We start from the raw sequence: 17,075 nt of genomic DNA on the forward strand, positions 1-17,075 counted from the left end.
GACAGCCATTTTACCATGGTTTACTGTCATTGCACGCCACACAGCTCCCCATTACCTTTATCATGTGGGAGGAGGGGAGAGCAAAGGAGAGGAGAAGAAAGGAGAGGAGGAGAGGATAGATACCATATTCCACTGAGAGCCCGGTCTGTACAGTCTGACGGGAGCCTTTCATGTGTACCACTCGTAGCTTCCTGGACTAAACACAGGCCTGTAGACTCATTGAGAACATTATTATTACAGAAAGATGAAAGCTTCCACTTCCCTAAGAAAACTAGGCCTTTATTATGCTTTTCCTTTTAGTTCTGTTATTATTTATGCCCCTTTCTTCTCTGGTACTCTTTTAAACTCATCCAAAACACTGGCTCTACATGCTGTTACCGCTTTATATCTGGCGCTGTTTCAAGTTGATGCTTTAAGGAAAATGGTCATGATAGAAGTGTTTGAAGGGGTCTAAAACAAGTCCAGACACATTGCTCGGTGTTGTGAGGTAAACACATGAAAGCAGGGAGAAATGGGCATTAATTCGGGAAATACACGCACACGTATCATGCCGGTGCTGGCTGACTCAGAACACTGCCAGCCCATTTCTTTTAATGCTGGTTCTGCAGGGGACACAGAGAGTGTGCCTATGCATTTTAAGTTTTATTTAATTAAACCTCATGAATCAATGATCATGACACACAGGTCACAGCCTTAACATTGTGGAAAACAGTCAGCATCGGTGTGGGAGATGAAAGCTCAGCTCCACCCACCTGTTCACACTACCTTCTCTAAGATACTTGAGTCATCACAAGGTGCTTTTCTTGGGATTTGTTTGGGTGTTGAAAAAGACAGAGTAAATCCACGGGCTGAGGTCACCCCCATCTCACACATGGATTTAGAGATGATGTCATCAGACAGGAAGATTGTTTCCTGTAAGAAGCTCTGGTTCTAATTAGGGAGGGCTGACTCGGAGAGTGGGGGGTGCACGGGGGATTCAGACCCTGACGGTCTCAAACTCCTAACTGTATCATCAACGTGCTGATTTCAAGACGCTGCAATGTTCACTGAGTTAAATTTAAGACTGTTAAAAACCTTCTTAACACCACATATAATGCAATTAAATACCTGTTTCATGGTCATATTGCCTATGATGGAAAATCAGTGGGGACATTATGGCCTAGAATAGTTTTAGTAGTAGTACTTCGCTGCAGTATAACAATAATTTCTAATAATATAATCATGATAATCATGTCATCAAGTGAATGCAACCTGGACCCAGGTAAGTGGCAGACAATGGAAAGATGGATAAACCAATTTAAATAATTTTTTTTTTGCTAAAATTGATACACCCATTACAAAACTACTTCCTACTGTACCTGCGAGCACACCACAAGAAAGGATTGATCAGCCTCCTGTGTGCAAGATCTGGTCATACAATCCTACTTTTATAGTAATATTTAAGACTTCTGTAAGACCTTTTAATACTTTCTACTTTTCAATGCTTTTTAAGACTTTTCAAGAGCTGCAGATACCCTGCCATTGTTTATTAGACCTCGTGTTATGTCACTGCTATGAAATCCAGTATAAATGAAATGGTTTTGCAAAATAATACTGACAGTTTTTCCTCCTCCTTGACTTGTTAATGTCAAAACAAGTCAATTAGGGTAACACAGTAATCAGTTACTTCTACTAATCTGCTCATCAATCACTGCTTTACAACTGCATGAATTCTACACAGTGGGGTTGAAAACTCTGAGACCATATGCTCTCTTAAAGTAAATATTATATAAGTGGTGAGGTGACTTGAAACAGTGTTTTTATAGAGGTCTCCAAAGTACTCTTTCCTACAGCTATCACAGATCTTTAGACAGGTCTTGAGAAGAGAGACCTTCCCATGTAAGAAGCCTCACAAAGAGCTTAGTGAAACAGTAAGTGAAGAGACATCATGAACTTTAATAAATGTGAAATTTAAATTAACTCGCGACAGAACTTCCACATACTTGAGATTCAGAGACTGTCAACCACAGCCGATAAAAACACAACACTGTCTTTGCTCTAGGTTCAAATTCCTCAGCTCTGATCAGGCAGGACAGGTCCGTTATTTTGTCCACCCACAGAATAAAGAATATTCTGGGATGTAGTGATATTGTTTGAAATTACATGATAAGTTTAATAATAGACTTAAAATTATAAAAAAAAGGGGGAAATTAGTCTGACCAATTTCCATGTACTTGATTTGTTTTAACTGGTTCTATTGTAACCACTGAGCAGTTTATCTTTTAAATGCCGTGTCTATATGTGAAGTGATTTTTCCAAATAACCTCCAGTTGAGTTTGAGGTGAGGAAACTGTTTTGTTTTTTCTTTTTTGTTTTTGACAAACAAATGCATTGCTTGTTTTAAAAATTGCAGTTTTAAAACACAACGGACAAGCATTGATACAAAAATTTCCATGCTGTGGATAATACTGTCATAAAAATTATATTTTAGGACAGTATGGTAGTAATCATTAGGCTGCAAATTTTTACCATTCCTGCCAATATAATTTTCCTTTTTTGTAAGTGTTGCATGCATTTATGTTTCCAATCATGCTTGCAAGAAGGCTATACACAGATTAATAATTGGGAACAGCAGTCTTCAAACAACGGCTATTAAAGATTGGCTTGAAATGTCTGACAGCTGTAAATGTATGTAGCAAAGCTACTAACTACATCCATTCTCAAAGCTAGCAGAGATAAAACGAAAAAACCTGACAGACCACATTTGTTGGACATCTGTCCTAAACCATTTGATGGAAAAGCTAAGAACCCTGAAACCTAAAAATATTAGTTTTCCTGACAAACAGCTTAAAGATGAAAGATTTTCTGTTGTCTCTTTTGATTTATGTTTGTAATGAACACTAACTTGAGAACACCCAGTCTTCATCATAGGCCTAGAAATACACACAAATACGCATAAAGGGAATATTAAAAGTTGTCCTTTTTTATTAGACGTTAGAAGAGGATGCAGAAGATGACCATCTTGGGAATAATGGAACGCATCCAGCAGACCTAGAAGTACGACAACAGTTACATACAGTTTGTACTGCAAGAATATTGATTATTTTCAGCTAACTCACACGGTGACTACTTTCCTTCAGCTGCATCTTCCATCATTGATGATGTAGTCACCAGAAAATTAAGCTTCTATCCGCAGCTAAAGAGCTGCAGTTTGAACTACACAACTTAATGATTGTTTGCGAACGTTCGTTGAAACTATGGTTTTGGAAACACAATGGTTCATACTATGTAAGTTACCAACATTGTAACAACGACAGTTTGAACCATGGTTTTGGGAAACACTTGCATCACAACTATATGGTCCCAACTATGTAAGTTGCTTTTGGGAAACAGACCCCAGGTTGATTCAAGAGAAGACCCACAACTCTGCTCTCATGTCATGCTTGTATGTGGTTTCTACCGTACAAGCACAGTGAAACAAGAAAAAAGTATTTCTGGGTATTTCTGAGAGAGTGCCTAACACTGGTTTTGTGAAGTTCATTTATTTTTGTGTGTCATGACCTACATGATAATAATCTAATGATTCACTTGTCACCCCTGAGCTCATCAACTAATATTATATTTGAAATGAGTCACTTGACGTCAGCAAAACAAGAAAAACAAACTGTCACCATTACATTGGACTGGTGTGATTTTATCCCTCACACACTCACACACACAAACACCCTATTACACGTAACCTCTGACCTATAGCTGAGTCCTGGAGTTAAGAACCTCAGCAAGGACACGAGCTTCATGCGGTTCAGTGATGTGTTTTCCAGGTCACGGCAGCCTGGCTCGCATGGTTTCTAAATAACAAACACTCTACCTTAGTGATTGCTGACAGGCTGTGTGTTCTTGAGCCTGCCAGCGATCTGAAATCAAGGTTTGCATTAATGCTGTACACTCACGCAAGCCCTACATGAATAATTTACAACAGGCCAGAATGTGAGTAATGACTTTAATCTGTCCATTATTTTCATACTCTTTGTCCTTTTAACTCCTTGTTCTACTCACAGATGAAAGAGGTCAGGCCTCTGGCTTGTTTGCCTGTTCCATTATCTGAAGCCTCTAATGTCGGTGGTAAATTTCAGCAACCTAAACAAAGATAAACACAAAGCCCAGGGACCCAGAGGTGGCTGTGACTGTTCAGCATCATCCCCGTCAAACCAAGGGTGTCTATCTAATCAGCCATCTGATGAGGCCATCTCTGGGGAGCTCACCCACTGGGGTCAGGTCAAAGCCTAAAATGTTTCCCTCCTGTCAGTTGAAAGGGCTGAGCAATCTTAACATACACACACCTAACAACCCTGACATTTGTGTACTAATACACATTGTGCATTTTTTAATACACACTGAAGTCCCATTCTGTCATGTTTCTACTGAAAAGCCGACCCACACAGAGGAGTACATTTTGGATAAAAAGACATATATTCATATAGATATAGATATAGATCAGTCACTACCTCTGTGATCCTCCACAAGCACCTAAAATAAACTCCAAATCTTTTACAGCATCACTACAGAATGAAAAATGCAAATGAATAAAAAAGCAAATTGGCTTACTGGGTCTGAAAAACAGTCATCATGTACGAGCAGTGAACTTATGTAAACTATATGGGACCTTCCTGCTCGCTCACACTCTCTCACACACACACACACATACACACACACACACACACACACACACACACACACACACACACACACAAACACACCTGACTCATACATATTTTGCTGTGAGTAACTCAGATGACGGTTAACACTTAAATTCTATCATTTGGTTTCGTGGTTTACGTGGTACTTTCCTTTAAATCACGGTCTAACCCTCCATCTCTTTGAGTTTTGGATTTCAGATTTTTAGCTTTATTACGACACTAACTCCATCTAACAGCTCGTGGGACTGAATAAACCTTGCAGTGTTGTTTTAATATCACATTAAAACTGACATTGGTGGGCATATAAAATGTCTCACTTCTTATAGTATCAGACAAATCACTGATTTAAAGTTTTATTTCCAAGCGCTTAAGATTATATATAATGAGAGCAATTGTCGTAGTCAAAAGCACAAAAACTGCAAACAGTCATTCTGCTGGCTCGATGACATGCAGATCAAAACACACATTGCAGGCTCGAAACAGCTCACAAACTGTACTGGCCTTATTATTCACCTAATGTTTTCCTCTCCTGGTCTGCTTTGATTCATCATGCTTGTGTTTGAATTGACTGCACAAAGAAATAATGACAGTGGACTGGGGAATAATGCTCTGTCGAGGGACTCATTAACAATTACAAAAATCTGTGAACAGTCAAGGATGGAATGGAAAATATATGCATGTACATTTATTTATATTCTTTAACCCTCCCAGTGTTGATGTTAAATGCATTTGTTTGTGTTTTTACAACATCAGAATAACTCGGGCAAAATATAAAACATGCAGCTCTTTACCATTCAGCTGGGTGCCCCTACAATCTCATTTTGCCTTGAGACTTACAAAGGCCTGGGGTGATACTAGCTGTTTACACAGGGCTTTACTGATGCATGTCATCCACAGTCTATTCACCAAGTCCTTTTTTTTTTTTTTTACTATGTTCTATCCTGCAATGCTTCAAAGGAAGAAACAAAAAGGAGCTGCTCACTCAGCAACAGGAACATTGTTACTGTTGTAGTACAATATTATGATCTGTTGTCTTTGAGCTTCTAAAGACAGATGGATGGGGAGAGAGAGAGAGGGAGAGAGAGAGAGGGAGAGACAGAGATAGAGAGGGAAGATATATCTTTTGAATGTCATGCACCAGACAGCACTGCGAGGAACATTTCTGGGTCTTAAGATTCAGAGCCTAGAGCAGACTTCCTTTCTTACAGCTCACACAGTAAAAATCTCTCAGAAACAAGGGTGTCTGAGTGATCTGTCAAAAGCAAATGTCAATCTTTTTTGTCATCCACACCCAGGGTTCTCGCTTGCAAAAGTCCCCGAGGGGAGCTGAATCTCAGCCCACCACTTTCTTTCTCTCATCCTGCAGTCACCGTCACCAAAGCCAGGGAGGAAGTGTCACATCAAGCCGCTGTGCCTCTGACAAGGGTTCGTAGGGGGAAAAAAAAACACTATTTACACAAACAAACTGACATGCACACACACACAGACACACACCACACACCACACACACACACACACCATGCCCTTGCAGCTTCCCATAAATATCCTACAAGATGCAACTTTCCCCCACAAGCTACCAAACTCTCTCTCTTCTCTCTCTCTCTCTATCTCCCCATCTTCAGTCCTCCTGTCAGACAGGTGCCCACACAGCTGCCCATCAGCATCCCTCAGCGTAGCAGCCTGTCTGTCCAATGACAACATGCTCTGTCCTTCGCTCCCAGTGCTCAGTTTATACAGTCAAATAATGCAGGGAGCCAATTATAGCCAAGATGTCTACTGCAGCAAAAATAAATGGCAAAGCTTTCATGTATGAGTGCTTTAAAGATGTTTATCTTTCACACAAGGCGGTGAGCTATATTCTAAAATATGTTAGCAGAGAATTTTTTTCATGTTGAGCTCCAGCATTTGGGAAGTCATATAAACTGGGTTAAATAATCCTTAAAATAATGGCAGATAAGGGATTTATTAGGTATATGCATCACATAATTACAACCACATCTGCAGTATCCCATGTCTGCGAGCACACTTCCAGCAGACCACAGAGGAAAGTATGTGTGTGGCTGAGGGAGGAGGGTGTCTGTATATAAGATGAAAAAGCCCTATAAACATTTAAATGTTTGCAATCACCATCTGGCCTGTCTAGATAGCCTTCACATCCTGGTGCACTGCAGTGTCAAAACCTAAATGCACAGAGGATGTGCTCCCGTAAATATTTTGATTCAGCTCCATCATGTAGTGTACACACACATCATGCTTGGTCTTGCAACTTACATTGCCCATCTGATTTAAAACTCTTACATTTATTTTTAGACTGAGGACCGAGACTGGAGGAAAAAGGGGATTTGAGAATGAAATAAATAAATAAGAAAATTCCCAGCAGCAGACATAATGATAGGAAGCACTGTGTTGATTTTTTTATTTTTTTTTCAAATCAAGCAGCTATTCAGGTCTCTGGTGAGGCTCTCGCGCTTGCTTACACAAGCAAAAGCTTTCAGTGGCATCTGCAGCTGCATTCATGCTTTACAGGTACACTGCAGGCTCTTCACACAGCTGCCTCTGGCAAAGTAGCTCTGACTCCAGGTGCGCCTTCCCCTCGACACATCTCGACACCACCCTCGCTACTTCTACTGGTCGGTGCCAGCAACACAAACATGGGTCTTGGCTGATAACCATCCTTAGACATACAATAATCACACTCTGCACCGGTCATATATACACGATACACATTTCCAAGGGTCACAAGTAATTCTTTACATCATTCAATAGTCATGCCACCATATCTCACCTATGCTTCCCATTAGTCCAAAACCACTATCCTGACAACACCTCCCAAAAGCCGCCAGACAACCTCCCACTCAAACATTTTCCACATATACCACCTAAAAAACTGGCTTTATGTTTTCCTTTCTCTGTCAGCAGGTTATAAGAGACCTATAGCCCTTTATTCAACACTACCATCTTTATTCTTTCAAATGGGATCAAAGACTAACTGGGATAATTCCTCCAAGCTCCAGGCTTTATCTTCTGAGCAGTACTGAGTGACAAGAAGAAGCTGCATTTTATCCCATGCTCTGTCACTGTTTTTCCCCATCTAGCATTGTACTGCTTGATTGTACTCTTATGAGTCACAGAACCGCACCTGCGCCCATGTGTTAAGTACTGACAAATAAAAGCCCAGCGTCCATTTACACAACAAAGAGATGTAACCCGCGAGGCAACCATTCTTTGCCTCCCTCCCTCCGTCTGACAAGACCTCAAATATATCACTTACTTAAGAGGAAGGCAGCACACGTTCCTGCTGCTGCCAGACACTGCTTCTCTCCCTCATGCTCTGACAAACTTCTTTTCAAATACAAATCCAGAAACAAAACACATGCCAGCCTTTTATGTTCCCCGGCCTGTTCCATATTTGATTTCAGAGAAACAGCAGTAAAGGTGACGATTATCAAAGCTCTGAAAGGCAAATCCAGTCTCAGACTCCCTCACCCAAAAAAAAAAAAGAAAGAAAACCTTTTCATTGTTTAAGGAAAGAAAAGGGTGGGATTTTGGTAAACCAGTTGCGTCTTATTGAAAATAAGAAAAAAAATCATTGTCTTGTACCAGTTCTAGGAATTTAAGGCAAGGCTTAATAAAACCTTTGCCAATCCACCAGGGTTTTAACAATGAACATCTGACTTACTGATTTATGCATATTAATGAACTTCAACACCCCCTGTCTAAGCGAATGCAAGCTGAGCTCCACACTTCTCTGCATCCTAATGGTTTCTGCTCCACCGGGATCATTACCAATAGAAATTTCAGATATTCTGTGCTATTAATCTCTGTCTGTCCTCCTGTTCGGCTACGTAATGACTAATTAAACATCAAAAGAGCAGAGCTGGGGATCCGCTCTGACAGCCTCTCTTTCTCCCAGGAGAGGCTGTGAGGAGGCCAGACTGTGACAGGGCAGCGCTGAAAATCAATCACCCCAAGGTACACATGTGTATGCAGGCACACACACATTCATGCATGCGGGTACACACACATATAACCACAAAAATGTACACTAAGCTGTAGCCCACAGAGAATTTTCCATACTGCTATTTAACAACAAGCACGTAAACAACAAACATGAAAGGTCAGAACTTTGCTTTCTAAATTAACAGGCATCACTGGTGTCACTTTTTCAAAGACCCACAAAAACAACTGAATTCCCATCCAAGAAATGTGGTAGTGATGTCAAGAGCGCTCTTTGTGTGAGAGGGAGGGCGTGTGAGTAATGTGTGTGTATGTGTGTGTGTGTCTGCTTAAGTAAGCTCACTGTGAAATCTATTTATATGAGAGGTAGATGATCTTCCACTCACAGATGAAGGCAGGCCAGGAGGGACCTTGCGAACCTTTTTTGTTTGTAGAGGATCTGTGGAGAGATGAAAGCACATCTATTCATTCACAGGCAAAAAGGAAGCAACTGTGAATGTGCTGTAAACAAGCCATAACTCTGTTTTTCCACAACACCGCCTCGCCAACAAAACTCATTCAAAGTACTTCTTGTGAATACACTGTGACTGCCACACATACAGCATAAAATGTACCTGAAACGGCTTTTTACAATAATCTTTTATTTCAGCTCGTCTTTTTTAATTCCACTTCACTTATATTCGTTTTCAACTTCAAGAGCACTGCATCACTGACAATGTAAGAGGGACATAAACTAGCAGGAAGATTACTGTTGTCTATTTTTGTAATTTTTCTAATAATACTTTTTTATTCTTTTTCAAGTCTTAAGCTCCATCCGGACTGGATTTATTTCTGTGGGGCAGGTGAGGTGAATTTTGCTCTGGTCAGTGATTTTAATCCCCTGCAGAGAGCACATGTGGATAATTTTTCCTTCCCACCCACGTAATAATAACAGCTGCAATTACCTATTTTTCAGCAAATTTGTTAGTCCTCCTGTAATCTAAATCCCATCCAGAGTGACATCCTTGTATTTTTAAAGTGGATCTCTGGAGGTTTTTTTATTTTCCATGGGAAGAGCTGTTTGTCCTTCAACCTTTTTTCCACACAGCTCCGTGTGAAAGTTTAATTCTGTGTGAAAATGGAGGAGGTCAAAAAATGTTTCACCTGGTCCGATGAATGGAAACATTTTACCAACATCACGTAGGCCTATTTTGGTACCGGTATATAAATGCTCATCAAATGTTGAAATGTAGGTAAGAGCTGGAGTTGTCTTTTAAGTAGGTCTTCTGAATGTCCACGTGTACTACAGACAACATCCTGTAATTTTGCATTGGTTAAATTGCTGTCTGAAATAGAGAGAGTTGTTCCCATACCGATACTGCCTAAAATACTGAATCAACAATCGAAAACAAACAACACGTCTATCCACCGATCCAATACCTCGTAATTTATTAATAAACTTTAGAGTTTCACACCCGGATAAAAGAGAAGTTTTCCTGGAAATCGATTCTTCTTCACCGTGCTAAAGTAGTTACCAGTGGCTTCACAGTGCACCTTCCTGTGTAGGCTACTGTTATAGAGCAGTGAAGAGGAATTGATTTCTGGTAAACAGAGCAACGTTAGCTGTTAGTAAAACATCAGCAATTTGGCAGTAAGTTATACTGGAAGGTCTCACCAGTGAACAGGCAACATGTACAGGACTCAAGGCTTTAATTTTGAGAGGTGGAACTAGTGTTTGAACAACTTGTGTGGGAATTGTTATTTATTGTTAGAAAATATGACATTCATGTATGTGTTCATGTTTTACAAAGGGTTTAACCTGAGCGATGCCATAATAGCAATCAGTTAGATAGCATACAGATAGATAAAGATTTATTTATCTAAATAGTTTAGGATCAATTCATGAGGAAAAACTAGAGAAAAAGATTAAAAGAAAACTAGACAATCTTTTTTAGGACGTTTTGTGTCAACACTGTTGAGATTGAGATGGAACTGACCGATGGGCGGAGGATCTTGTAGAGGACGTCTTCTGGGATTGGCCGTAGTGAAGGAGTAGAACGGAGCAGCTGACTTCCCTGATGTAGTCACTGACTGACCAGGACTCGCCAACCCAATGTCTGACCTTACAGAAGACTGAAAGAGAAAACAAACATACAGATGCTTAAACGACAAGAAATTAAAAACCTCAGAGTCAGCCAGCAATTCCAGGACCCATCAACTACATTTTTAAGTTGTCTCTATTTGTATTATGCAATCTACATTGAACTTAAGAACAGTTTTGTCCTAAATAATATGGCTAAAGCATGCAAGCATTTACAGTGCGTTCACTTTAAATAGTAAATATCACAATATCTTTATAAAAACATTACATTATAAAAATTAAAACTTGATAAAACATAAAATGAAACCAAAAATAGTTTTTAGAGTAACATATTGCATATTAGGTGATATGTTATATACATATTCTGCATCACAGGACAGACAGTGTCAGCCTTTGAAATCTCGCCACGTCCTCCTATCACCAATATCTATTTGACCTCTACAACCCCAACTAACTGGGTTAAGAGGCCAATTAAGAGCTTGGTCTAATTAGAGTAATCGGCTGCAGACCCGCAGAGCAGGGATCATGTGAGCGATGTGTAGTAGTTGGCTCAAAAACCTCACGTGCCCTCTTAAAATCTCCATTACAGGCTGAGGATTGACACAGTAACCACTGAGACCTTTCCAGCAGATGTTCTTCAGTTAACAGCTCACATCAAATATCAGAATGGGGGAAAAATGTGACCTCAGTGACTTTGACGGTGGCGTGACTGTTGGTGCCAGACAGTGGCTGGTTTGAGTATTTCTGAAAACAAAAAACATCCAATGAGCATCAGTTTTGTGGATGAAAACGCCTTGTTGAGGAGAAAGGTCGGAGGAGAATGGTCAGACTGGTTGGAGCTGACTCAGGTAACTGAGATAACCACTGTATACAACAGTGGTGAGAAAAAACGCTTCTCAAAATCCACAACACGTTGAACCTTGAGGCAGATGAGCTACAACAGCAAAAGCCCATGTCAGTTTCTACTCCAACAACTAGAAATCTGAGGCGGCAGAGGGAAAAGGCTCTCCAACACTGGACTGTTGAGGACTGAGAGAAACGTAGCCTGGTCTGATGAATCTGGGTTTCTGCTGATGCACACTGATGTCTCCTTTATACAAGCTATTCAAGCAGCCATTAAAGAGTCATGCAAGTTTGGATGCCTGACTGTCTCTGACCTGGACTGTGAACACCTCTGAATTAGTTTTATCTCCCAATAATGACTTTGTGAGGGCTGCTGCATCTCATTCTGAGGAAGACGGTCAGTCATACAAGAATCAGAAAATGTAAATCTTGCAGAATAAATACTAGTTTGAAACCTTTACAGCTCAAGATTGTACAAATTTCCATATTGTGTGCAGAGGATTCAGACCTGAAATGTTAAAATCTTTTGCAGGTCATGTGAAGTGCACCCGAGCACTGACAGTCACAACTGAGTGAATAGGAAAATCTAATCCAACCATGCCAAGGCCCTCTCTGCCTCAGAAGTCACATGCCATGACGGGCAATTTGTAGGTCATGGTGTACAGTAGTAGCCACATGGCTACCTGCCATATGGCAAGTAGATCATGAGATCAATTGTCTTATTCAATCATTAGGCTCAACCAGTTGACAAAACACACAATGAAATGTTCTAGGGCTGAATAGCAGGCTATGAATCAATAGTGTTATTGGGTAAAATCAGATTGAAAATAAAGTCTTCCTGTTTCTGTTCTGAGAGTATCCACAACCTCAGATCTCCACAGCTGCCTGTCTGCACAAAACATTAAGAAAGGGTCTTTCTTAATTTGTCTCTGTATCTCATCAAAAGTGTCTGACTATCATGATTATTCAGTGTCATGTTAGAAGATTCGTTCACACTGAAGCTTAGACAGGAATAAAGAGATTTAAAATTCATCCAACCTTGATTAAATAAAACCATGGATTCCCTTTTTGAAACCAGTGGAAGAGGGGCAATGTATAATATCTTTTTTAAGTTGGAGAAAGCATGACTAAACAACGTTTATTACCGAAGAGTGAAATTTCAGGGATAAATTCATGTTTCCCATCTTTCTACCTGGGACAAAGGTTAATGTGGAGAGGTGGGTGTACAAGCTGTCAAAATAAAAACTGGCGACATAATACCTCTGGTCTGTTGAGCTTTTACTGCTCACTCTAAATGTACAGATGTGTTTGGCGCTCTTTCTGACTACCTACAACAATTTAGAAAAACTAGTTTGACTTGTTTTCAAGAGAACCCTTGTTATTGGGGAACATACTGATATAGAAGCTGATATATGGTATCAAAACTGTATATAGCTCTACTTTGATAGACGCTTTGGGAGCAAAATGAACTTTACAGCTGTTTAGAGACTCACCTGGCAGCCAGATGCTCCAGGATCCCTCCCGTAGCCAAGAAATGAAGCCCTCTCTGATTTACCTGTAAAAACACAAAGGTCAGTTATAATCACTGTTAGCCTTCATCAAACGTGGGCATACACACAGACTATTACCTAATAGTAGACTACATACAGTATCCTGACTCCTTTGATTTGGTTCTTTATCAGAACCATGCCACTGCAAATTTATGACTTTTTAACATTATTCAGGTGAGGGTCGAGCTAACGTAGTGTGGTGTTTGGACGAAGCACGCGTCACCCTCGCGTTGCACACCAGTAAAGTGACAGACAGGCCCAGTAAAGTCTTTATGGATTTTTTGACGGTCTATCGACAAGATTTCTTCCAGTTGTTCCCGATGGCCAGTCTGACCATGACAGACAAGTCTGTTATCAACGTGTGTGTGTTTGTGTGAGAGGGAGAGAGAGAGAGAGAATGAGAGGGGGGCAAGGATGGGCTGAGGTGAGCTGCATGCATGATGTCTTCACAGAGGCATATTAAGAAAAACTGAAAGCTTTACAAGCAGAGATTGACTGAAGGTGCAGAGTATTGAGATACGTTGTGCTTAATAGTTTCTCTTTTTAGGCAACATCAGTGCAAACAATACACAGTTCTATGTTCTCCAATATACTGACGTCTAATAACAAGACATAACATGCAAATGTAGTGGGAAAAAAATTAGAAAAGACCAGTCTGATAAAAATAGCACTTATGGCCTTGACCTTGTATATCATCCACAGTTTATAAATCAGGCTATTCAGTTAAGAGGTATGCAAAGCTGTCTACCTATTGTATCAAATATATCAAGACATAGCTGCCAAGTCTGATTTCTTACATTGTAATTTCTTCAAGAATATCACGTCCTATCTCTGTGTACAGTTGGATTATAACAGTCCCACATGCAAGTGTGATTATAAAACCCTCTTGTTTGTGAGCTTTTTCATTACCAAATTCACACCACACAAACATACACATATTTGTTGGACTTTAATATACACAAACATGAACAAGGTGAGTTTCACAGGCTGCTGGAAAATAAAGATTTCTACTCTGGGACAAGGGCAGGAGTGTTATTTTCTGTTTTTCTTTCTTTACTACAGTAATAAAGTACTATTGGCAAATCTTAGAGGTGCTGTGCCTTTTACTGAGTTAAACAGCTCACTTTTATTCGTTTTCTTTCACTTTTATCCACCTTCAACTTTGATATTATCTGATGCTTGCTGGAAGCAAAGAGGGAAAGAGGAGAAGGAGGGATAGATCAGTGGATGGAGGAATTCACTGACTGACTGACTGATATTTATTCGATATATTTCACTGTCTTGCAGTGAACTGTCTAGCCTACGTGAGCTTTTAAAACAATCAACCCACATTAACTCAGACCTCCATCAGTGCATTTCATAGAAATGGGACTCCCTCAGGACCTGTTACTATGTGCTAAGAACTAAATGAACTACTTGATAGACATAGAGTCATTTAGACAAAAACCAAAGCCAAAAACTAAACCTGCGGTTCTGTAAAGTGGTGTTATGTGTCGCAGAGTTTTCAGTATGGAGAGTATGTTTTCAGTGAATTAATTACTGATAGCGATAACTGTCAGAGTCCTTTTATCAGTGTCACATCCAGTGTGCACACCTCAAAGGAAAGCTCCCAAGTACCCATCAGGAGAAAAATAAAACTTACAGCACACCACACGCATGAATCATACACATCACAATATCCAAACTCAGCAGTTTTACTCCCCTGGAAAAACAAACAAACAAACAAATGAGAGCTCCTAGGGGAGAATGATGAATAACTTTAACAGCATCGTACATTATTTTTGTCAGACTTCCAAATATTACAAGCACAGACACAAGCATGGAACTAAATTCTGTTTACCCTGGGGAAGAGGTAATTTCTTTTGTGAGTTCAAAACTTGCATAGCCTGGATCTTTTGTTACACAATGACTGATCTCAACATTGCTTTCACGAGCGCAGGTGAGCAGAGGCACATCTAAGAGAATTCACTTGTGCTTATCCGAGCAGTCCTGCAGGAGACAGTTGTTCTGCATCTGTGCAGACTGTCTCTAGAGACCAAAGAAATCTGAGGAAATCAGGCAAGATGGTTTAACTGGCAAAGCTGCTTCTCTTGTAACAATAATGTGATACAGTTCTGAGCCATCGCTCCTGCAAAAGGAAATAGGATTAAGTTGTCGACTACCACCAACGTTCACTATCATGGCAGGATGATGAAACCTCTTCTGACAGGGATTTTTAATTTCTTTATTGTCTGTCTAATATCTGAAGGTGGTTTAGTGAAATTCATTTTCGTTCCTAAAAGGTCTTCTGAGGAAAGGTCTGGTCAAGTGCAAGAGTTAAATATTCATTGGCAGCATGTGTTTTGTCACACACACTGTGTCTGATGTGAATAATTGATGCTCACTGTTAGAGTTTCAGGGCTCACCAGGGCAGACAGATGTGTTTGTGAAAACAATGTCTCAGTCCGCACTATGACACAGAGAAGCAGCCTCACAGCTCCCCAAAAACTGTGGATCCTGGCAAAACAAAGTGTACTAAGTTGCTCCATCAACAGTGTAGCCCAGACTTCGAATACACAGGAATACACAGTATAACCAAGGAATCGCTGTGAAAACTATCTTGTGTAAACATTTACTGCATTTGTAAGCAACAAGATGCTGCCATTTTATTGGTAATGAGTCCACAAGGACACTGCTTGTTACAACGGGAAAATGCTAGTGCAAAATGAGCGGCCTCTTTGGCGTCATCTTGGGCAACATGAAGATCCAAGTGTTATTTTCTCTAAAACTAAGTACATTATGATATATTAATAGACCACATCATGAAACTGTAAACCACCCTGATCTGTGATAGTGAGGAGTGCCAGAAAATGTAAACATGAAAAGCAAAGCTACAACTTAATGTCCCTTTTCCTCCATTAAGAAGTTTTCAACAATGTGTTGTTTAACTTGCTTCTTTTGTTCAAGCTTTGAACGAGTCTAAAACCTCTGTTACATGCCTTTCCTTTTGTCTCCCACTGTGCATAAATCTCTGCATGAACACACAATAGAGACGAAATGTAATAAAATAATCTTTTTATTCTTTTAAAGACTGGTAAACTATGTTCTTGGACTGAAACTGGTCTGGATTTGCTGAATCCGAGAAAGCTCCAAGCATTGTCATTTTACATTTGACAGACAAAATTGGTTCAGGGGGCAGGAATACCTCACATTTTCAAATTAGAATTGAAAGAAGCATTAGCTCAGTTTACGACTGTCCATTCAGTGTCGTTAGAAGAGCAGATCAACACCAGTGTATTACTACAATTTGAAAGAAGCTGTCTTTAAACATGACAGCAGCCTATTTTTTCACACTGAACGGTTCCCCGTCCGCATGAAGGGAAGGAAAGGTGTTCTTGGTGGTGCATACATTTTTGTACAATGCTTCTCAAAGATAGTTGGTTTATTTTCAGTGTATTTACCTTGAAATGCAGTTAGACAAAAATTAGGTTTTCCTTATTATTTTGATTTTCTGTAGATTAGAAGCAGATGAAACAATAACCAAGTTCATAAGTTTAGTATACAAGATCAAGACCCCCCTCATACATGAACAGGTTCCTTAGTTCATTTCAACTGTCCTGCCTTATGCCACATGTGCAACAGAGTTTAAATCCCTTTGTAGCCTCTTAAACTTTACAACAACCCGAGAGCAACTTTGCAACTTCTAGTTATAAAAGACTCTGTAATATTTACAGTTTGCGACTGCATAGCTGAATTGCTATTCAAATTTCAGGAGAATGCATATCTGTGATGTTGAAGTAAAGTAGAACAAAGTGATATATCAAGGAGAACAGTATTGCTGGGTCGGCCAGTTCTACAGCCAGGGGCCTAAATTAGCTGAATAAACTATACCCTTATCACACAGTGACAAAATCTCCTGTCTGACGCACAAATACAGCATCTCATTTTCAGGAAAATAGGTCACTGTAATAATGCCCCACCCCCCCACCC

General features: G+C 40.0%; 1 protein-coding gene across 7 annotated transcripts in view; it reads right to left on the reverse strand.

Annotated features, from left to right (window-relative positions):
- The window catches only part of tcf12 (transcription factor 12), an 84,881-nt gene that overhangs the window by 26,382 nt on the left and 41,424 nt on the right, over positions 1 to 17,075 (reverse strand). For all 7 annotated transcript variants that reach the window (XM_087172465.1, XM_087172464.1, XM_087172466.1 and 4 more), the window contains exons 6-8: positions 13,050 to 13,111; positions 10,610 to 10,745; positions 9,020 to 9,072 (exon numbers count right to left, since the gene is read on the reverse strand). In XM_087172465.1, the coding sequence (XP_087028591.1) occupies positions 9,020 to 9,072; positions 10,610 to 10,745; positions 13,050 to 13,111 (251 nt within the window). The remainder of the gene's footprint in view (positions 1 to 9,019; positions 9,073 to 10,609; positions 10,746 to 13,049; positions 13,112 to 17,075) is intronic.

The sequence above is a fragment of the Seriola lalandi genome, unplaced genomic scaffold (genome assembly GCF_002814215.2).
Source record: "Seriola lalandi dorsalis isolate HSWRI2012SDOR001 ecotype SW California unplaced genomic scaffold, Sedor1 jcf7180002052942, whole genome shotgun sequence".
NCBI classification, from domain to species: Eukaryota; Metazoa; Chordata; class Actinopteri; order Carangiformes; family Carangidae; genus Seriola; species Seriola lalandi.